This window comes from Sciurus vulgaris (assembly GCF_902686455.1).
Source record: "Sciurus vulgaris genome assembly, chromosome: 3".
NCBI classification, from domain to species: Eukaryota; Metazoa; Chordata; class Mammalia; order Rodentia; family Sciuridae; genus Sciurus; species Sciurus vulgaris.
In genome coordinates this window covers 148,811,482-148,834,348 of record NC_136463.1, presented here as the reverse complement: position 1 = coordinate 148,834,348, position 22,867 = coordinate 148,811,482, and the positions used below count along the sequence as shown (strand labels likewise).

Below are 22,867 nucleotides of genomic sequence, written 5' to 3'. Positions count from 1 at the left end.
CTCCATAGCCAACATCTATAAATTGTAAGGACAGTAGTAACAGACTCATGTTAGTAACCTTGATAAAGTGCTAAAGCATTTATCTTAAATTTAGTCATGGCCTGAAGATGCATTACAGGCAGTTGCCTCAAGATTCTTGGAAGAAATTGAAATGTCAGAGGAAATACGAGATGGCTGTATCGACATGTGTAAAAGCTTCCACACTTCTACTATAAATTTATCAAAATCCTTCTACGATGAACTTCAGAGATACAATTACGTGACTCCCACCTCCTACCTCGAATTAATCTCCACCTTCAAGTTGTTGTTAGAAAAGAAAAGAAGGTAAAGATGAAATTTCATATTTCTGAGTAAGCTATGAGAGTTTAAAATTTCCTGTGTACAAATATGACATAGCAATGACATGATAGAGATTTGTTTCATATAAATATACTGTTTGGTTGAATCTTCAAAGGATTTAATCCATACACATTTTGAGGGTAGGAGGCAGCTCTTAGGCTAGTCAGAGGCATTGCCTCACACATTGCAAAAGCATAATTGCATGTTTGTTTAAAGAATGAAGGTGAACCCTTCAGGATTATGGTGAGATTCCAGGGTTCTTTGACAATGACATTGAGTTGACTTCATTAGAGAATGATTTTTCTTTGATCAGTAATAAGATAATACATAAACTGTCTTTGGGTTCTGAACAGCTGAGACCCCAGAAACTGTGATTTAATACACATGACCAGCTTTCCCTCTAACAAACTCTCATTTGAAAACATCAATATGTGCATCAAGAAACTTGTGCTATGGGAACTACGTAGCAAAGTGGGTTTTCAGAAAAGTTTCTCAAAAGTTTTTTTGGTTCTAAAAAATGAATACATAGTACATATATTATAATATTTAAGAACATTAAATAAGAAAATCAGAAGTTTAGAAAGTCTTTGTGGTTTCTTTTCAGACCAATTAATGTTCAATCTCATTCAAAAACTTATTTAAATGATTTTTGTACTACATTTATACTTTTGCTATATTTTCATTTCTCTTAAATTCTGATTTAACAAATCAAATTTTCCTAGGTACCTAAATAATTTATAAACTTAGTAAGTTAAGTTTATGCATATTGTGAGCCTTAAGTTCAATGTGTAAGCATTATTTATAAAATTCATGATATTTTTACCTAAGTATATGAATCTTAATCTATAGCTCAGTTATATAATATTTATATCAGACTTTCAAGGCTAACCTATTAATCTAACATAAATTCTTTTAAGTATTAAAAACATACTTGAAACACCAACTTTGTATAGATTCCTTAATATAAAAATATTAATACTCTGCATTTTATTTTTATTATACATTTCCATAGTGAATCGCAGGTCTTCCAGTGACTAACCCACTGTTTGAAGCACTTTTGCTCTTATTGGCCAGGATGCTACCTAGATACTGAGATTACATTCCTCATCCACATCCATTGTGGTTATTGCTGTGCCTCCCAAGCCAAACACTCACCCCTGTCAATCACACCACTAGTAATTTTTCCATCTACTTAGTGAAATCTGTGACTCCCTCCCAAGACTGCTTCATGACTTGGTTGGATTTTATTATTTCCCTGGCTCTCGGGATAACTGTCTTTCTGTGTAGATTATATGATCTTTTACTTAATGAAACTTTGTTTTCTTTTTCGTTCTTATTTTTCTCTCCAAGTTCCTGAAAATTTTAAATAAATCTGGATATCTCTCATGGTCAAGACTTTGTGCACTCATAATATTTAAGGTCATGCTAATTGAAAGTAAGATTATAATAATGAGTTACAAACTTATAGGAAGATTGAATCATAGCTTTCTAGGCATTTTCAAGTATTGTTTTCTTGTAAATTAAAAAAAAAAAATCTTCTTTATCCCAACTAGAATCCCTCTCCTGTGGATTCCTCTTCCCTTAGTAGCAAAAACTTTCAGATCTCCTCATAGTCAGATATAACCTAGAAACAATAGTCATCGGGTCATCTGCTGAGAAATCAGTGGTTTAGTATCATGTGGGGTGAAGTACAATACTGAAGCTGCTTAACACTGACAGGAAAAAGACCTTTGCTGTGCTTGCTACACAGAGCTTCAACTGACAAATAATACAATATTGTATATCTAGTCCCTAAGGTCATAGTTCGCTCCCTCAGAGAATTCAACATGTGACAAAAAAATGTGGCATGCCTTCATTTCTGGTTTTGTTTTGTTTTGTTTTGCTTTTCCCTGTGACAGTTTGTTCAGTCTGGTTTGTTCAGTCCAGCCCAAACTGATTTCCTACCCCAGTGTACTTTATGAAAAGGATTTCTAAAATGTATCACTTTTTACTCTGAAATATTATGACATTATCTTTAAGGGATACAAATTATAAAGGAAAGTTTTCCCTCTAAAGAGAACATATATGAATGCATATAAAAATTTCAAAGAACATTAAAATATTAAAATTTAAAGCAAAACAAGATGATATTATTTCTAATTAGTTATTGATATTTTATAATTATTTTGTACCAAAAGTGTTGAATTTAATTATCTTATTTATCCCTTTTGTCTTAATAAATCATTCTTTTTTTTTTTTGGTACTAGGAATTGAACTCAGGGGCACTCAACCACTGCACCACATCCCCAGCCCTATTTTTTGTATTCTATTTAGAGTCAGGGTCTCACTGAGTTGCTTAGCACCTCTCTTTTGCTGAGGCTGACTCTGAATTTGTGATCCTCACACCTCAGCCTTCTGAGCCGCTGGGATTACAGGCTTGCCACCATGCTCAGCTTAATAATGCATTCTTATTTTAAGATGTGAAATATCTTGGAAAACATTTTTAGCTCTGGTGACATTCAAAATATGTTTTGGGTACTGAAATCTATTTAAAATAAGTGATTATAAAAAGATTTTAAGGAACAATAGTGTGATCAACTTCCAAAGTGAATGATTTTAGAGGTATGTCATTGATTTTGAAATAGAGACTCCTTGATTCTATCTGGTGTATTTATTCTTTTCAATTTGTTATGCATATAAATACTATGTAGGTACTAAAGCCACAAAAAGGACTAAGACTTTCTGCTCATAACTGTGCACATTTTTTTGACAAATTTAATATATATGAAAATCTTTCAGACCACTCCTTTAGTTTATGTCTTGAAAAAACCTGCAAAGCTCAAGAACAGTTTTCTTCCTTGTCAGATACAGATCCTCACAAGCAACCTTGTTTTATTTATTTGCTTTCAGTGAAGTAATGAAAATGAAAAGGAGGTACGAGGTGGGTTTGGATAAACTGGACTCTGCTGCTGCTCAAGTAGCCACGATGCAATATGAGTTGGAGGCACTGCAACCGCAATTGAGAGTCGCTAGCAAAGAAGTTGACGAGATGATGGTTATCATCGAAAGAGAGTCTGTAGAAGTCGCCAAAACTGAAAAAATAGTGAAGGCTGATGAAATAATAGCAAATGATCAAGCCATGGCAGCCAAAGCCATCAAAGATGAGTGCGATGCAGATCTGGCGGGGGCCTTGCCAATATTGGAGTCAGCCCTGTCTGCCCTGGACACCCTTACTGCACAGGTGAGCATTTACCCTTGTGCTTTCTAGCAACCACAGGAGCATAGCTCAAGTGGGGACCCAGCCTGTGCCATACCCTAATTTGTCTCTCTGAATTAGTCTCCAAGTTTCATGAAGTTGAAAACATTTTTAAATTGGCAAAAGAATTCCCTGGTTCGCTGAAAAAAGATATGCATGTGCTTGACACTTGGAAGAAAGCTGCCAGATGGCATGCCTGCCAAACGCGACAGCTCTTTCAAGAGCTCTGCACCCTAACAGGCTTGAGACCCAAGTGTATATTCTAAATCTAACACACATTTTTCATTTTAGACATGTGTGAAACTAGGATATGCCTTGCAGGAGACAGGATGAAGTATGGTACCAATGTTCATCCACAGTTTTTTGGTGATACATGAAATAATAATGTCTTTCATGATAATTTATTTTTAATAGCATGTCTTAGATTTGATTAAATGTATTAAAAGTTGAGAGGTGAAATGGGCATATTTCACTTTAGAAAATTAAAGGTAGATTTAGTTGGGAAATCAGCTAAAATCTGGTAATAGAAGAGAAATGTATATGATGCTTTCTTCACATCTTACTGCAAAACAGATTTCAGACAAACTTAAATGTAAACAGCTTTATTATTATAAATACTAGAATAGAAGAAAGATAGGTCAGATGTTTATAATCTAGGGTGGGCTAGGATCTAGGATTTCCTAAGTATGATAAAAATCAGGAAGAAAAATTCCACTAAACAGACTGTAATAATGTTCTCCCAACACTCCTTATATATTTTTCATAAATAATAAACTTAATACCTAAAAATCAAGACATTTTGTTTGATGTATATGCCATAGACAGAATTTTGGAAACATTGGGGTAATATGGAAATATTGAAACATATGGCAAACAAAAAATTAATATGCCTATGTGTTTAAAATAAAACTTAAAATCAATAAGAAGAAAAAGTAACTTTAATAATGAATGTTATAAAGGCATGATTTACAAAACAGAAAACATAATAGTCTATTAGCATATGAATAATATCCTACTTCAATTATATTTAAGGAAACACAGATTACTTTTGCCTACCAGAATGCCTGCCTAGTGCTGGCAAGGGTATGTCCAATAAAACCAGCACTATTGTATACTTTCTGGAGAGCTCTTTGCTGATATGTGTCAAAAGCTCTAAAAATAAAAAGTATAAAATCTTTAATTCAACATGTCAATTGTAGTAGTAAAAATAGAGAAAAACAGCATCTTAATATGGTGCATGTCTGCTTTGGAATGCTACGCAGCCATTCAAAATGATGATATAAATGTTTACTAGCATGGAATAATGTCCATGATATTTTGCTATTTAAATATAGCAGGTTTTAAAACAACATTTATGTTATATATGCATTAATTCCACTGTAGTTTATATGCTATAAACTAGTGTAGTATTATACACTAGTTTATAGCATATACCTGATTACCTTTTTCTATAAAATTCTTTCTTGTTGCTATTACTTTCTTCCTCTTTGACCTAGAGATTGCCATAGGAAAAGATGATAGAGAGAGAGAGAGATTCATTATGGACAAAAATGTTTCTAGTTGTTCATTCTGTATAGCAGCATTATAGAAGACCTTCAGAAGTATTATGAGACACCTCAATATGTACAATTTCTCTGTTTTTCTAATGTATACAATAGCTATCTCTTATTTTTATAGTTGTCAAAAATCTAAAAAACTCTGTGACATTCTAATCTCTTTGTGGACTTTTTGTTTTGCTGTGTTTGTTTTGTTTTTGGCAGTGGAGATTGAACCCATGGGTGCTTCACTACCAAACTACATCATCAGGCCTTTTATTTTTTTATTGTGAGTCACTAAATTGCTGAGGCTCACCTCAAATTGCCATCCTCCTGCCTCAGCTTCCTAAGTACCTGGGATTACAGGTTTGGGCCATCCCACCTGATTCTCATGTATTTGCAGTCAACATCATGTGATAAATCTGTCAGATAGGGTATCCTCCTATTCTTTTAACTTTTTCTCTGGGACAAACTTGTCAACCCTTTTGACATAGTTCTATTATTGCTGCTGTTTCTGTTGTAGTTTAGATACGTTATCCCCCAAAAGCTCATGTGTGAGACAATGCAAGAAGGTTCAGAGGAGAAATGATCTAATCAGTGAATTAATCCCTGATGGGATTAACTGAGTGGTAACTGAAGGCAGGTGGGGTGTGGCTAGAGGAAGTGGTTACTTGGAGGCATGGCTGTGGGGTATGTATTTGTATCTGGCAAGTGGAGTCTCTCTCTGCTTCCTGATCAACCTGTGAGCTGCTGCCCTCTACCACACTCTTCCACCATGATGTCCTATCTCACCTGTAGTCCAGAGGAGTGGAATTGGCCTTCTATGGACAAAGACCTCTGAAACCGTGGTTCCTCAAATAAACCTTTCTTTCCTAAAATTGTTTTGGTTGCTTCCTTTAGTCACGGCAGTGAAAAAGTTGACTAAAACAGCTTCTATTCAACTAGTGAGTTTCTGTATTTTTAAGACTTAGTTTGAAAACACAAATTAATTATAATTAATATACAAGAGACGACTTTTTTTAATAATTGCAATGTTGTTATTTCAAGGATATTACAGTGGTGAAATCCATGAAGAGTCCTCCTGCTGGGGTTAAGCTTGTTATGGAAGCTATCTGTATCCTGAAAGGCATCAAAGCTGACAAAATCCCTGACCCAACAGGATCAGGAAAAAAAATTGAGGATTTCTGGGGACCAGCTAAGAGACTTCTTGGGGACATTAGGTTTCTACAATCGCTTCATGAATATGACAAGGACAATATTCCTCCAGCTTATATGAATATCATAAGAAAGAGTTATATTCCAAATCCAGACTTTGTTCCAGAGAAAATTAGAAATGCTTCCACAGCTGCAGAAGGTCTGTGCAAATGGGTCATAGCAATGGATTCATATGATAAGTGAGTACTGATAAAAAGAAATGATCATTTCATTTTCACGTATGGTCATTCTGATAATAGACAACTTACAAATGTTTATTTGCCATGTTAGAAGTTAAAATGGAGAATTTAAAAAATATTTATTAATTCAATTAAAAATAGTAATAAAACATGTGGTAATATAACTTATTTTGTTTATTAGAAATCCACATTTTTATCAAAAATGGAAAAAAAAACCCAGTTATGAGAAGAGTGATGCTTTATTATATTTTTGCAAGTTTCTTTTGTGTTTGGTTTAAGGCTGGGCATTGGTGAAGCTCAGTGGTAGAACACTTGCTTAGCATGTGTGAGCCCCTGGGTTCAAGCTCCAGTACTAAAAGAAAAAAGATGATTTAATATGACAGCTGGACTCCCAAATCTTATGCTTCTTTCAGTATGTTGCAATGTGTTGTTTTGATTGAAATATGTAAAGAAAATCCAGCTTCACACAGATGTTTAGTTAGACAGGGAGGGCCTCATGAATTCCCTGAAGTGGCAGATGTCTTTAGGATCCCTACAGGTCCACAGACCATGTTTTGAAACCCACTGCCATAACATATATTATTGTGAGATGTGAAAAATTTTTTTTTTTTGATGATTGTATGAGAACCATTTATGATGCACAAAACAATTAAAATTTATTTTTCCAATCAACTATTGTAGGATATCTTTTAAACTCATACCCAATTGAATCATTATACATATATAGTAATGCTATCTATGCTTCACACCATGATATATTATTAATGATAAATTTTAATTTCATTTTTATTATTTATAAATATAACATGACTGCTTTAAGTTTCTAGATACTGAGAAGAGAATTTAGAGCTATCCTTTTTCCAATGTAATCCCTTTCATTACTATATATGTATTTAAAATACAACTGTTTGGATTGAGTGTGTATTCTATGATTTTTGTAAGTAAATTTTTAGTTGTAGATGGATACAATACCTTTATTTTATTTATTCATTTTTATGTGGTGCTGAGGATGGAGCCTAGTGCCTCGCACATGCTAGGCAAGTGCTCTACCACTGAGCCACAATCCAAGACCCTATGATTTTTTTTTTAAGAAGGAAAATGACAAAGATGAACTAATTCTCCTCATCAGAGTTAAGTTCTAAACAATTTGGCTAGTTAAATATTGCAATATTCTACATAAATATCCTATTCTTCTTTTGCAAAAATCACCAAAATTCACCCTGATGATGTTTTATTTTGAATAAAAATTATTTGAAGTAAAAGAACAAAAATGAGACCTGTGATGGCAAACTGCAGACGAGCAGAGCGACCCCGGGGTGGAACTCTAAACCTTGACAGGTCCCTATAAAAGAGGAAAGTTGGAGCAGAAGATTGCAGCATCTCCTCCTGCTTTATAATAGTCAATGATTTCCTATTCTTGGTTTTAGGCTTGAACCTTATTTCTTTATTGGGTTTGAATTCTAGACTCTCAAGATGCCTTCTCTAAAAGCATCCTGAGAATCAGCCCTTTGAGTTCTATATCAATAAAAAGCCCCATTCATTTGAGAGCTTATTCCTTTTATAATTTCTCAGAAGAAACCTTTTGACTTGCATAAAAATGAATACACCTTCTGCTGACATTATCCATAAACCTATAATGTAGCCCTACCTACATCACAAAGCTGCCTTCTGTCATGGAGTCATGTTACTGTCTCATCAGCATGTTGAAATGTTTCCATTTCAACATCTCCAGCCCTTTCTGGTCATGTTTGCCTTTAATCAGGAGTTAGGTACTCTATTTCAGTCTCCCCCAGACATAAAAAAAAAGAAGAGAAAATTATTTGAAAACACTACATATATTTGTTATCTATTTAAATAGTCATATCTTATGTCTTGGATTAAGTTTGATCCTTAGATGAGATAAGAAATATAGAAATTAGTACAGATTTTGCATAAAGAAGTGTTTTGTGTCAAAGTAAGGATATTACAAATGTAAATTCAGAAGTAGAAATTACCCTGTAATATTAAATGGATACTAATTTTCCAATTTTACTTTTTTGCAGAGTGGCAAAAATAGTAGCTCCCAAAAAGATAAAACTGGCTTCAGCTGAAGGGGAGCTTAAAGTTGCCATGGATGGTCTTAGAAAGAAACAGGCAGCACTTCAGGAAGTTCAGGACAAGCTGGCCAAGCTTCAAGACACACTTGAGTTAAACAAACAAAAGAAGGCTGACTTGGAAAACCAGGTGTGTGCTCGTGCTAAGTACATATGTAGGGCAGTGCACATACAGTGTTGTGAATGATTGTTCATGCTAGCATGTGACACATTCATCCTACTTTCTTGTTGGTTAAGAGGTGGCACACTGTGATTCCCAAGTCAAGTCTGCCCATGACCTGTTTTTGTATGGCTCACAAGCTTATGGTGGTTTTGACATTTTAAAATGATTGCATGATAAATGGCTATCTAGGTAACTACATAATATATAAATCTTCAATTTTGCTTCTTGGCCCTTATGCTGACAGCTCTTTGTCACTTTGACAAAAATACCTGACAAGAACAACTTAGAGGAGGAAACGTTTATTTGGGGTTCATGGTTTCAGAGGTCTCAGTCCATGGTTGACCTACTCCATTTTTCTACCCTGAGGTAAAGCAGAACATCATGGTATAAGGGTGTGGCAGAGGAGAGATGCTCAGTCCATATCAACTAGGAAGCAGAGAGAGAGCCAGGAGCCAAAAACAAGAAACAATTCCTAAAGACATGCCCCCAATAGCTAGCAGAGAGAAGACGCAGCAAGCAGTAAGCAGCAGGCAGCGTCAGAAGGCAGATCGTAGAGCGGAGAACTGAGAACACACCTCTAAGTTGTAGATCACAGATCACGGTACGCAGGACGCACCACTTAGAAGCACCTCAGATAGATAGCATCTAGTTCACAGGATGCGGGACCTACCTCTAAGAAGAAGCAGCAGAACTCTAAGAAGAAACAGATCTCTGATAAGCATAGAAGCCTGTCTTTCTCTAAGACTTCCTGTAAAGCAAAGCCTATCTTCCTCTCAAAGCCTCTCTTCCTCTAAAATCAAGCAAGCTTTTCTTCCTCTATAAATTAGTAGAATAAGCAAGCAAGCAAGGAAGCAGCACAGGAATAGAAGTAGTTTATTTCCCAGTCCACCTCAGATAAATACCCGCGCAATTGTTGCTGCAGGCGGTAACAAATATCCGCGGGATTGTTGCTGTGGGCGGCAACACCTAATGACTTACTCCTTTAACCATGCCCCACCTGCCTACAGTTATCACTCAGTAGTCCATTCAAATTATTAGTCCATCAAATGAATTAATCTGCTCATGAGATTACAGGTCTCATCACTGCTTAAAACCCCACCTCTGAACCTCACTGTACTGGGAACCATGCTTTCAAAGATGAACTTTTTAGGGGACATTCCAAATCCAAACCATAACAGTTCTGAAAGACTGAAATATTTACTTTTGAACCTCCACAAACAAACAAACAAATAAACAAAAAATGCCAGTCTCTGCCTTAGATGACTAGAATATTGAGCTATATTATATAAATCACATTCGATCTTATAAATAAGGAAATGGAGAACTGAAGCATCAACTGTCCTAGACTGTATAACAGTTAATGGCAGAACTGAAATTAGAACTCAGTTCCCCAAATCATATGATGTCTAATGAAAATGTTTTTAGACTAAAAACAGATTTAATTTGTATAGTGATATCATTTGCACAAATTAATTGTTGAAGTCTGATCATATTCCAGAAAAAAAAAAGTGGTTTGGATATGAGGTGTCCCCCGAAAGCTCTAGTGTTCATATAGGAATTTTGAGAGGCAAAATGATTAATTATTAGAACTGTAACCTAATTGGTGGATTGAGCCATTTGATTAACAATTTGAAGATCTAACTGGGTGGCAACTGTAGGCAAGTGGAGTGTGTCTGGAGTAGGTAGGTACCTGAGGGTATGCCCTGGAAGGGTTTATCTTCTCTGTGGCTCCTTCCCCCTCTTTCTCTCCTTCCCAGCTGCCATAAGCTGAGTAGCTTTCCTTTACTATGCTTCTCCACCATGATGTTCTGCCTTATCTTGTGCCCAGAACAATGGAGTTTGCTAACCATGGACTGAATCTCTGAAACCCTGAGCCCAAAATAAACTTTTCCTCCTGTAGTTTGTTCTTGTTGGGTATTTTGGTCACAGTAACAAAAAGTGACTAACACAAGTGTTAAAATATTTTATAACAGCACTTATTGTGTGCTTATTATGTACAAGGCATGCCAGTTCTTTTTTAATCATTACATTGGTTTATTTTAAAAATGATAACAATAATAAAATGTTAAATCCTCCAGAGAATGTAAATGTAAAAGTCCCACTTCCCCCTACTGATTCCCAGTGCTTTTTCCCTGGTGCAAATACTATACCTGGTGTCTTGCAAGGCTCTGTTGTTCTAAGAGCATTATATATTATTTCTGGGGCGATAACCTCTTTTTTTAAACTATTTTGAGGAAACTAAAGCATGGAAGGGTTACATAATTTGTTCATGGTCAGCCCACCTTCTAAGCATTAGTCTAATACCTAAACCCAGGAAATCTGATTGTAATGGTTCCACTCTTTCTGAAGTACCAGATTGCTTCTTTCTATGAAATCTGTTGGGTATACTTCCAAACTACATTTGCACAAATATAGGTCATTTTGCTAATCTGTCAGATATGACCAACTGTTGGACACGATAGCTAATCAGTTTTAGTTTAAACAATATAACCAATAGGTGTACTTGCCCCCTTTAAACATTTTCAACTCTGCTATGTATCTGAAATTTGTGGGTTTTTTTAAATAATAAAATGTTGGAACATTATGGTAATGTAAAATGAACATAGATATATATTTATACTAAATACCTGCTTTTGGAAGAAAAAATTTAGTTGAAACATTTTTATATGGTTTCTAATGACAACTTTATTGTAGCCCAAGGTCTAATTCAGTTTATTATTAGCATTGTTTTGAAAGAAGAATGAATGAGGAAGGAATGGAGGAAGGCAGAATATACTTCAGAAGGAAAAATTGAATAGAAAATGTTTAAATTTGGAATATCAGAAATATTACCTATCACGCACCTTTTGCTTTTTTTCAAACCTCTTTGGATAAACTCATATTTGATATTTTGTATCTTTTAATTTGAAAACATTTATTTAACATAAGCAATAGTATTAGGAAAAGTATAAGACAAATTCATATTCCAAAATAACTCAAATGTCTCTTCTTTTATTGATTATTGAATTCTTCTTTTCATATAAGTTATTTCAGTTTGACTCTCAAGATAAACTTTACTTAATTTTGTCTTCTTTCAAGAATAATGATGCTATGCAACTTAAAATTAATCCAAATAATTAAGGTATTTTGCTGGAATATTGCTATTGTGTGGGTTGAAATAGCCTTTCCTCAAGTATGCCACCTTCAAAGGTACCTTCTCCCCTGTCTTTGTTTTTCAGATCACATTGTGTAATTACATATAATCAAATTTGGTTGATAGTTTTAAGCACAAAGTAGGCTCTTAACTATTAATTAATCTCCTAATTTAAGCTTAATTGCAAGTATCTGCGTAGGTTAGCACCATATAACTTGAAGATCGTGCTTTGTACATAAGCATAAATTGTTAGTCTTCAAAACATTTTACCTTTAAAATCATCATCAAGCCAACCATTAGTTAAGCGAGGGAAAATGTTTATAGAATATTTGAAATACAATGCATCTGGATTTTTGTTTTTAGCAGTGCTAGGGATTCAACCCAGGAACATAAATGCTAGGCAATTGCTCTATCACTGGCTATACCCCTGTTCTCCCACCCCCTTTTTTTCCCAATTTTTTAAATGGAGAGAAAACATCTATATTTGCAGAATGTTCTCTATTAGTTAACTAACTTTCCAGTGTCTTGTAAGTCTTTTCCTTAGAGTTATAATTTATATCATATGCTAGATATATCATGAATTTCATAAATTGTATTATAGATAATTTTTTTAATTATAATATATGATGGACTTTATAATAGTGATATTATCACATTTTTTTGGATAATTTTTAAACATTTCTAGGTGAAAGTTTGAAATTCTTTAAAAATCATTTCTAAGACTGCAGTCTTGCAGAATTTAAAACTTATTCTACTTATGGATGTTGATAAAAGCTTGCATTTATTTTTGAGGTTGACTTATGCAGCAAAAAACTAGAAAGAGCTGAACAGTTGATTGGAGGCCTTGGAGGTGAGAAAACTCGATGGAGCCATACAGCGCTGGAGCTGGGTCAGTTGTACATCAACCTGACAGGTGATATCCTCATTTCCTCAGGAGTTGTCGCTTACCTGGGGGCCTTTACATCTAACTATAGACAGGTGAGGAATGTTTTGGATCTCTTCTTGACCTTATCTTGTCACAGCCAACATTAACCTTAGGAAGACTGTTGTTATTTTATGTGATTTTTTTTGAGGGTGGGGGGTAAGTATAAAGAGCAACAAAATGTTTTCAAATGATTTCTAGTTGTGTGTTTTACTTATCCTATAAATTAGATAGGTAGCCAAAAGATGTTATATGAAGTACTCTTCTAAAAGCTATTTTTTTAAAGAATAAGAAGATATACTGAAAAATGTGTTTTAGTCAGTTATTGCATTACTGTGACCACAGACCTGCAAAAAAAAAACTTTAAAGGAGGAAAAGTTTATTTTGGCTCATGGTTTCAGAGGTTTAGTGCATAGTCCACCACTCCATACCTCTGGACCCAAGATGAAGTGGAATATTATGGTGAAAGAAAGGGCATGCAGAAAGAAAGCAGGACATGGTGCCCAGAAAGGGGAGAGAGAGAGAGACAGAGACAGAGAGAGAGAGAGAGAGAAGACACACTCCGCTCATCCCCTCATAAGGGACAAAATATAAATCCCAAAGATGGCTCAGTGACCTACTTCCTCCAGCTAATCTCTACCTGCCTATAGCTAAGACCCAGTTAATCTGTATTGTGGATTAATTAATTGATTAGGTTGAAGATCTCATTAATTATTTCAACTCTGAAAATTCTTGGAGTTTCATATATGAGCTTTTGGGGACACCTCATTTCTAAACCATAACTAAATGTAATGTGAAATGATAGACTGTAATACAAAATTTTAGTTCCTAAACAAGCGTAAAGGAATCAAAGGAATCAGGTGTGCATGTGTGTGTGTTGTTTGTATGTGTGTTATGGTTTAGATGTGAGGTGTCCCCCAAAAGCTCAATGTGAGATAATACAAGAAGCTTTAGAGGTGAAATGATTGGGTTATGGGAATGTTAACCTAGTCTGTGTGTTAATCCCCTGATAGGGATTCACTGAGAGGTAATTAAAGGCAGATAGGGTATGGCTGGAGAAGGTGGATCATTTGAGTACATTTGGGATATTTATTTTTTAAGTTGAGCTTAGTCTCTCTCTGCTTCTGTGGTGTGATGTCCTGAGCTTCTTTCCTCCCACCACACTCTTCCACCATGATGTTCTGTCTCACGTAGGGGCCTGAGGAATGGAGCCAGCCTTCTATGGACTGACACATCTGAAACTTGTTAGCCCCAAAATAAACTTTTTCTCCTAAAATTACCCTTGTCAATTGCTTTGGTCACAGCAGTGAAAAAGCTGACTAAAACAGTGAATGTGCATGTGCTTAATCACTACTCTCCATGAGTCACAATAAGTCATTTCAAAATCACTTCAAAGACTGAAGTTTTGGGGGATGGAAAAGATGAGCCTTCCTAAAACTCTATTAATTGGAGATTCAAGATGGTGGGCTGGAGTGAGGCTGCATTCCTTGTCTCTCCATGACCAGGGATTCAAGCAGAAGGGATACTGCTTTTCTGCAAGATGGATGAAAGGAATTTCTAAAACCCAGTGATGGACAGTAAGAATGTCTCAGAGACTCAGAAATTTGGGTACATTAAACAAAGAAAAGAGACTTACATTTTAGCCAAGCCGGTTGCTGCTGCTATAGCAGTGTTACCAGTGGCAATCAGTTCCATTTCCTCAGATGTGAAGATTGAACACCTGAGAAATGCCAAGGGGAGCATAGAAAGCAAGTGTTATTTAAAGAATAGAAATAGACTTCTCCTGGGAGGAAGAAGGGGACCCAGAGTGATTACCAAAGAAGTGGGAGAGTCCTGTCACTTTTTTACATATTAGATTTTTTTGTTGTTGTTTTCCTGCCCTCTTCTCCCCTTATCTCTCCCCATCCTGGATACAGGAAGGGCCAAAATGTGAGAAGCAAACTGGCAGGGGAAGGGCCAAATGGTGCAGTGATCCAGGCAGGGAGGTAACAGCCCAGGAGGCATTAATCAACACTCCTTCAACTCCCTGCAGAGGGGAACAATCCCTGAGGAAGGTTAACTTAGCAGCAGGTTGGAGAGGGAGAGGTAAAGGGCTCAAATTATTTATTACCCATATTGACTGTCTTTTTGTCCTTCAGCTTCAGCAGCAACAACCGAAACAGCAGTGGTAGCGATGCTGATTCAGCATAGAGGGAGGGAGAATTCAGAGATACACAACAGACAGATTTAGTTGGGAAAATCCCAAGTTCAGGAAAGTGGCCTGCCCTTGACACATCCAGAGACTGCACAGTACACTGGTGTATGCAAGGCTTCCTGAATTTCCCAAATGGTGGGAGCCATCTTGAAGCAGCCACGCTGAGCTGCAAAGAGAGCTAGACAGTCTTGGAAAGCAACTGCCGCATAACCTGGGCTGTACTTAGCAGAACAAGAGTGCAACAAAAACAGAGCTTTTTCCCAGAGAGATTCAAGTTGGAAAAGTGAAAGGGGTCCCAACTTGCTTCCGCCTTTGAGTCTAGCATCTTACAAGACCAGCTGAAGTAGGTTAGGAATTTGAACAGGCAGGCGTGAATATATTCAGGGACTAAGCCCAGGAAGTCTGGAAAGGCTATGTTCAGAGGGTATGAAGGGTTGGTTCCTTTACCCCATGAGTAAAAATCCTGGAGATACTACTAAAGTCCAGACTCCTCCCTGAGATTGGCAGCTGCCAGGCCCTAAGGGTGTGTTGATCTAATCTCTCCAGAGCAATCTCCACCCAACAAAGCCCCTGAGGTCTGATTTGACCCAAGCCCCACCTGTGGGAACGCCACCTCTAAAACTGCAGTAGCACCACCCTGGGGTGCATCAACCTGGTCTGTGCAGACAAAACTCCAGATGACAGTACTTCCATCCCATCCTACCTCGTCCTGGTGAGAAGGGAAGCTGAGAATTTTTGAACTCCAACTGGAAACCTGATGAGCAACACAAAAAGAGAAAGGGTTTAACAATCCTTGGCCCTTGCTCTCACACTCAGTATACAGTTCAAGAAGAAACAGAAAGACAGTTGGGCACAGACAGCAAACATATATCCTCACTGACCATTTTGACCACTTCAATGGAAATGGTTTCTTAATTTCCATTAAGAATCTTTTTTCTTTCAGTTTGTGGATGTGTGTGTGTGTGTGTGTGTGTGTGTGTGTGTGTGTGTGCGTGTTGGTTGATTGTCATATATATATATATATATATACACCTATTTCTGTTTTTCTCATTTATAGCATTTTTTAATGTAGTTATTTTTACTTGCCTTGTCTTTTGAGAGTTAGGGTTTTGATTAGTATATTTTGGTTTTGTTTTGCATTGTTTTTCATTTGTCTGTTTCTCTTGTTTCTCTCTTCTGCTGGCAGCCAAATTCTACTGTTCTTTCACTCTTTTTTTATTTTTAATTCTATTTTTCCCCCTCATTCTGTATAACCATCACATCCTACATCTCTTCTGCATTCTCTTTGTTCATTTTTTGAAATTGTAAATTCTTTTCTGCTTCTATCATATTTTCTTTTAATTCACCATCTTTTAGCACTAATTGGTTTATATAATGCCTGCCCCCACTATTAATACTATTGTGATTAATACTGCTGTAGATGTCATAGTTGACACCTGTTGCTTGATTTAATGCCGGATATAATGCATGGTTACTTATTGTTTTTGCTGATGGCAATTACTGGCCATACCATTTCTGGTTTAACATTGTAGATGTAGAAACCAAGTATTCAGTTTACTGTTTCATATTGTTGGCATTGGTCGTTGCTAATATTTGTTTCCCCCTAATCTGTGAGATATTGGAAGCCCACAGGGACAGTACAATTTTATAGGGTAGAAACTCTGCTACTGAACTAAACTCAACCAAAAGACTTTGCTCCACACCCAAATTAATGACACTCAATATTCAGCTATACTTTAATACAAAGAATAAAAGAGACAAAAACCCAAACTAATGACCAGGCCCCAAGTGGAAATAGCTAGGGCTGGGCCCCCAGATCCTGCCTATGGACTTCCGTTGCTGTAGCAGAAGCAGAGTGACATAATGCAAAAGCTATGGACATCACCTGTACAAGGGGATCTCTAGATCACTCTAGAATACTTTAGCAACTGAAGACAGTGCCCTAAAACAAGAGGTAGAGGAATCCACTTCAACTGATGGGCAGGACCAAGACCTCTGAAAACATGAGAAAACAGGCAAACACCTCCCCTCCCAATTCACAATCCCCCAACAAAGGAAACCACTGATAGTGAGGTAGATGAAAACCCAGAGAAAGATCATAAAAAATTGGTTATCAAAATGAACTAAAAGAAGATCTAAGGAAGGAATCGAGGGATCAATTACAGGAGATGAAAGATCATTACAATAAAGAAATTAGCTGGGTGTGGTGGTGCTCACCTGTAATTCCCAGTGGCTCAGGAGGATGAGGCAGGAGGATCATGAGTTCAAAGCCAGCCTCAGCAAAAGCGAGGTACTAAGCAACTCAGTGAGACCCTGACTTCAAATAACATACAAAATAGAACTGGGGATGTTACTCAGTGGTTGAGTGTCCCTCAGTTCAATCCCCAGTATCAAAGAAAGAGAGAGAGAGAGAGAGAGAGAGAGAGAGAGAGAGAGAGAGAGAGAGAGAGAGAGAGAGAGAGAAAGGAAACCAAGTGGAACTCCTAGAAATGGAAAACAAGATCAATTAAATTACACACTCACTTGAGATATAGATAACAGACTAGATGGTATAGAAAATAGAACCTCAGCCCTTGAGACAAAACTTCAGGCATTGAAGTTTTAAAATAATAACTTTATTTTTTTTATGTAGTACTGAGATTGAACTCAGTGCCTCACACATGCTAGGCAGGCACTGTACCACTGAGCCACAAGCCCAGCCCAGCTATATGATCTTGAATACACAGAAAGCAGTGTATGGAAAAAATTGTAGAGCATGACCAGAATACACAAGAGCTCTGGGACTTTAAAAGACCAAACCTGAGAATTACTGGGATAGAAGAGAACATGGAGATACAAACTAAAGGCAAAAAGAACATTTTCAACATTTTCAGTATCAGAAATGAGACAGATATTCACATACAGGAGGTTTATAGGACCCCAAATAGACCCAACCAAATGAGAAGCTCACCAAGACATACCATAATCAAAATGCCTAAAATAGAAAACAAGGAAAGAATATTAAAAACTGCAAGAGAGAAACAACAGGCTGCATTTAGAAGCAAAACAGTATGGCTGGCTTTTGATTTTTTGATTTCTCTGCTCAGACCCTAAAATCAAGGAGGGCCTGGAATGAGGTATTCTGAACACTTAAAAAAAAAAAAAAACAACTGTTAGCCAGGGTTACTAAGGTTACTATAATCAGCAAAACTCAGTTTCAAATTCAAGGAGGCAATAAAAACATTCCATGACAAGAATAAAGTAAAAAAATTCATGAGCACCGAACAGCACTAGAAAGAATTCTTAAAGATAAACTTCACACAGAGGAATGAAAAAACAATTCCCATAGCCCACAAACAGAGGGAGTTCAGTAGCAGAATAATCCACTAAATGAGAATCAAGATAGAATAAAATTTAGCAAAACCCCCAAATGGCAGGAAACCACAAATACATATCCATACTAGTGTTGAATATTAATTGTCTCAACTCCCCAATTAAAAGACAAAGATTAGCAAAATGGATAAAAAAACAAAATCCAACTATAAATGATATTTACAGACTACCCATCTTATAGGCAGACACCCACAGGCTAAAGGTAAAAGGATGGCAAAAATTATTTCAGGCATATGATCCATGAAGACACATACGGGTAGGTATTCTTGTCTGACAAAATAGATTTCAAGCAAAAATTTTAATCAGAAGAGACAAAGAAGGACATTATAATCCAATAAGAAGATATAACCATTGCAAACATTTATGCCCCAAATGTACTCAATTACATGGAAAAAATACTCCATGACATTATTTCCAGATAGAACTCAACACACTAATACTGGGGGATTTCAGTACACCCTTATCACCAATAGACAGTTCATCAAAACAAACAAATCAAAGATATCTTCAACCTAAACACTCTATAAATCAAATGGACCTTATGGAAATGTACAGAATATTTCACCCCCAAACTGAAATCTGAATTTGCCTTCTTCTGAGCTATGCATGAGACTTTTCATAAAAGTTCATACTGTAAGCCACAAAGAAAATCTTAGCAAATATTTAAAAAAAGAAGCAATCCCATGTATCCTCTCAGATCATAATGGAATGAAACTAAAAATCAACAACAAGAAAAATAAGAGAAACCACATAAACTCATGGAGATTGAACAATACTCTTTTTAAAAAATATTTTTTAGATAGGTGCAATTCCTTTATTTTATCTATTTATTTATTTTTATGTGGTACTGAGGCCACATCAAGCCCAAGACCTCACACATGCTAGACAAAGAAGGGCTCTACCACTAAGCCAAAATCCCAATCCAAACAATACTCTCTTAAGTGAAGAATGGATCAAAGAGAATATAAAAACAGAAATCAGAAAATTCTTAGAAATGAATAAGAACAAAGACATATCAAAATCTCAGGATATAAAATCAATACTCAAATCAAAAAATCAAATGGAATCCACTCAGAGAAAAAGAAAACTACCCCATTCATAGTAGCCTCAAAAAAAAAAATACTTTGGAATCAATCTAAAAAATGAGATGAAAGACCTCTACAATAAGAACTACAGACCACTAAAGAAAGAAATTAAAGAAAACCTTAGAAGATGGAAAGATCTCCCATGTTCTTGGATAGGCAGAATTAATATTGTCAAAATGGCCATTCTATATTATTCAGCCATGAAGAATGATAAAATTATGGCATTTGCAGGCAAATGGATGAAATTGGAGAATATCATGCTAAGTGAGATAAGCCAATCTCAAAAAACCAAAGGACGAATGATCTCACTGATAAGTGGATGATGACACATAATGGGGGGTGGGAGGGGTTAGGGTTAGGGTTAGGGTTAGCGAGGGGGGCAAGAATGTAGGAAGGAAGGACTGTATAGAGGGAAAAGAGGGGTGGGAAGGGTGGGGGGAAGGGAAAAAATAACAGAATGAATCCAACATTATCCTATGTAAATTTATGATTACACAAATGGTATGCCTTTACTCCATGTACAAACAGAGAAACAACATGTATCCCATTTGTTTACAATAAAAAAAAGGCCATTCTACCAAAAGTGTTATACAAATTTTATGCAATTCCTATTAAAATCCCAATGACATTCTTCATAGAACTAGAAAAAGCAATCACAAAATTCATTTGGAAAAATAGAGACCCAGAATAGCCAAAGCAATCCTTAACAAGAAAAGTGGAGCAGGAGGTATCATAATACCAGACCTCAAACTATACTACAGAGCTATAGTAAAAAAAAAAACAGCATGATATTGGCCCTAAAACAAACATGTAGTCCAGTGGTACAGAATAGAAGACACAGAGACAAACCCACATAAATAGTTATCTCATACTAGACAAAGGTGCCAAAAATATCTACTGGAGAAAAGATAGCCTATTCAACAGATGGTGCTGGGAAAAATGGAAAGCCACATGTAACAAAATGAAATTAAACCTTTATCTCTCACCCTGCATGAAACTCAACTCAAAGTGTATCAAAGACTTAGGCACTAGAACAGACACCCTGCAACTACTGGAAGAAAAAGTAGGCCCAAATATTCACCATGTTGGCCTAGGATCTGACTTCCTTAACAAGAACCTAAAGTACAAGAAGTTAAATCAAGAATCAATAAATGGGGCTGGGGGTATAGCTCAGTCGGTAGAGTGCTTGCCTCACAAGCCCAAGGCCCTGGGTTCAAATCCCCAGCACCAAAAAAAAAAAAAAAAAAAAAAAAAAAATCAATAAATGGGATGGATTCAAACTAAAAAGCTTCTTAGCAAAAGAAACAATCGGTAATGTGAAGAGAGAGCCTACAAATTGGGAGCAAATCTTTACCACATGCACCTCAGATAAAGCATTAATCTCTAGGATATATAAAGAACTCAAAAAACTTAACACCAAAAGGCAAATAACATAATTAATAAATGGGCTAAGGAACTGAACAGACACTTCACAGAAGATATACAATTGATCAACAAAATATGAAAAAATGTTCAATATCTCTATCAATTAGAGAAATGCATATCAAAACTAGGATTTCATCTCACTCCAATCAGAATGGCAATTATTGAGAATACAATCAACAATAAATGGTGAGGATGTGGGGAAAAAGGTACACTCATACATTGCTGGTGGGAATGTAAAATGGTGCAACCATTATGGAAAGCAGTATGGAGATTCCTCAGAAAACTTGGAATGGATTCACCATTTGACCCGGTTATCCCACTCCTCAGTTTATACCCAAAGGACTTAAAATCAGCATACTACAGTGACGCCCACATCAATGTTTATAGCAGCTCAATTTACAATAGCTAAACTATGGAACCAACCTAAATGCCCTTCAACAGAAGAATGGATAAATAAAATGTGAAGGAATATATGATGGAATATTACTCAGCTTAATAGAAGAATGAAATTATGGCATTTGCTAGTAAATTATGAAATTAGAGAATATCATGCTAAGTGAAATAAGCCAAACCTAAAAAACTGAAGGCCAAATGTTTTCTCTGATATGAGAAGATTAATTCACCATAAGCCTGAGAGGATAGGAAAGAATAGAGTCACTTTATATTAGGTAGAGGGGAGTGAAGGAAGGGGAAGGGGTAGGAACTATAGTAGAGTGAAACAGACATTATTACCTCATGTACATATATGACTGCTGACTGATGTGATCCTATAATATGTATAATCAGAAAAATGAGAAATTACACTCCATTTTTGTATGATCTATCAAAATATATAAATGCATTCTACTGTCATGTACAACTAACTAGAACAAATTTTAAAATTTTTAAAAATCTCTGGGACAGTATGAAAGTGGTTCTAAGAGGAAATTTTATAGCACTGAGGGCCAACATTAAAAAAATTAGAGGGATCCCACATACATAAGCTTATGTTCCACCTCAAGACCTTAGGAAAAGAAAAATAAAAGAACAAACTAACCACCAAACCAATACAAGACAGGAAATAATTAATATCAGAGTCAAAATCAATGAAATTGAAAATAAGGAAACTATACACATGCATGATCAATGTAACACAGAGTTGGGTCTTTGAAAAGATGAATAAATTTGACAAAACCCTTGCTCAAACTAACCAAAAGAAAGAGTGAGAAGAATCAAATCAACAAGATCAGGGATGAAAAAGAGGTATCACCACAGACCCCTCTAAAATCCAGAGGATTTTCCTATTTTGAAATTTTATACTCCAATAAACTGGAAAATCTGGAAGACATGCACGAATTTCTAGACACATATTAACTGCCCAAACTGAACCAGGAAGATATAGAAATACTAAACAGACCAATAACAAGTAATGAAATTGAAACAACAATTAAAGGCTTTCCAAAAAATTAAGATTTTCCAAAGAAGAAAAGCCCTGGACCCAATGGAGTCTCAGCTGTGTTCTACTAGACCTTTACAGAAGACCTGATACCAGTCTTTCTCAAATTATTCCATGAAATTGAAAGAGATCAGACAACCCAAAAACTTTTTATGAAGTTAGTATAACCATGATACCAAAACCAGACAAGGACACATCAAGTAAAGAAAACTATAGGCCAGTATCCCTGATAAACATAGATGCAAAAATCCTGAATGAAAGTTTAGCAGACAACATTCAGAAACACATCAAGAAGATAATACACCATGATCTAGTGGGTTTTGTTCCAGGGATGCAAGTTTGGTTCACCATTTGCATATCAATAAATGTGATTCATCACTTAAACAGAATTAAGAACAAAAATCCCATGATCATCTCAATACATAAAGAAAAGGCCTTTGATAAAATTCAGAACCCATTCATGTTAACAATGGTGGAGAAGCTAGAGATTGAAGGAGCTTACCTCAACATCATAAAGTCCATTTATGACAAACCCACAGCCA

At 36.0% G+C, this 22,867-nt stretch overlaps 1 protein-coding gene across 4 annotated transcripts in view; it reads left to right on the top strand.

Annotated features, from left to right (window-relative positions):
• Positions 1-22,867, top strand: part of DNAH7 (dynein axonemal heavy chain 7) — a 350,205-nt gene that overhangs the window by 216,753 nt on the left and 110,585 nt on the right. For all 4 annotated transcript variants that reach the window (XM_079132564.1, XM_079132563.1, XM_079132565.1 and 1 more), the window contains 5 exons: positions 95-324; positions 3,229-3,559; positions 6,157-6,503; positions 8,546-8,726; positions 12,685-12,870. In XM_079132564.1, coding sequence (XP_078988690.1) covers positions 95-324; positions 3,229-3,559; positions 6,157-6,503; positions 8,546-8,726; positions 12,685-12,870 — 1,275 coding nt within the window. The remainder of the gene's footprint in view (positions 1-94; positions 325-3,228; positions 3,560-6,156; positions 6,504-8,545; positions 8,727-12,684; positions 12,871-22,867) is intronic.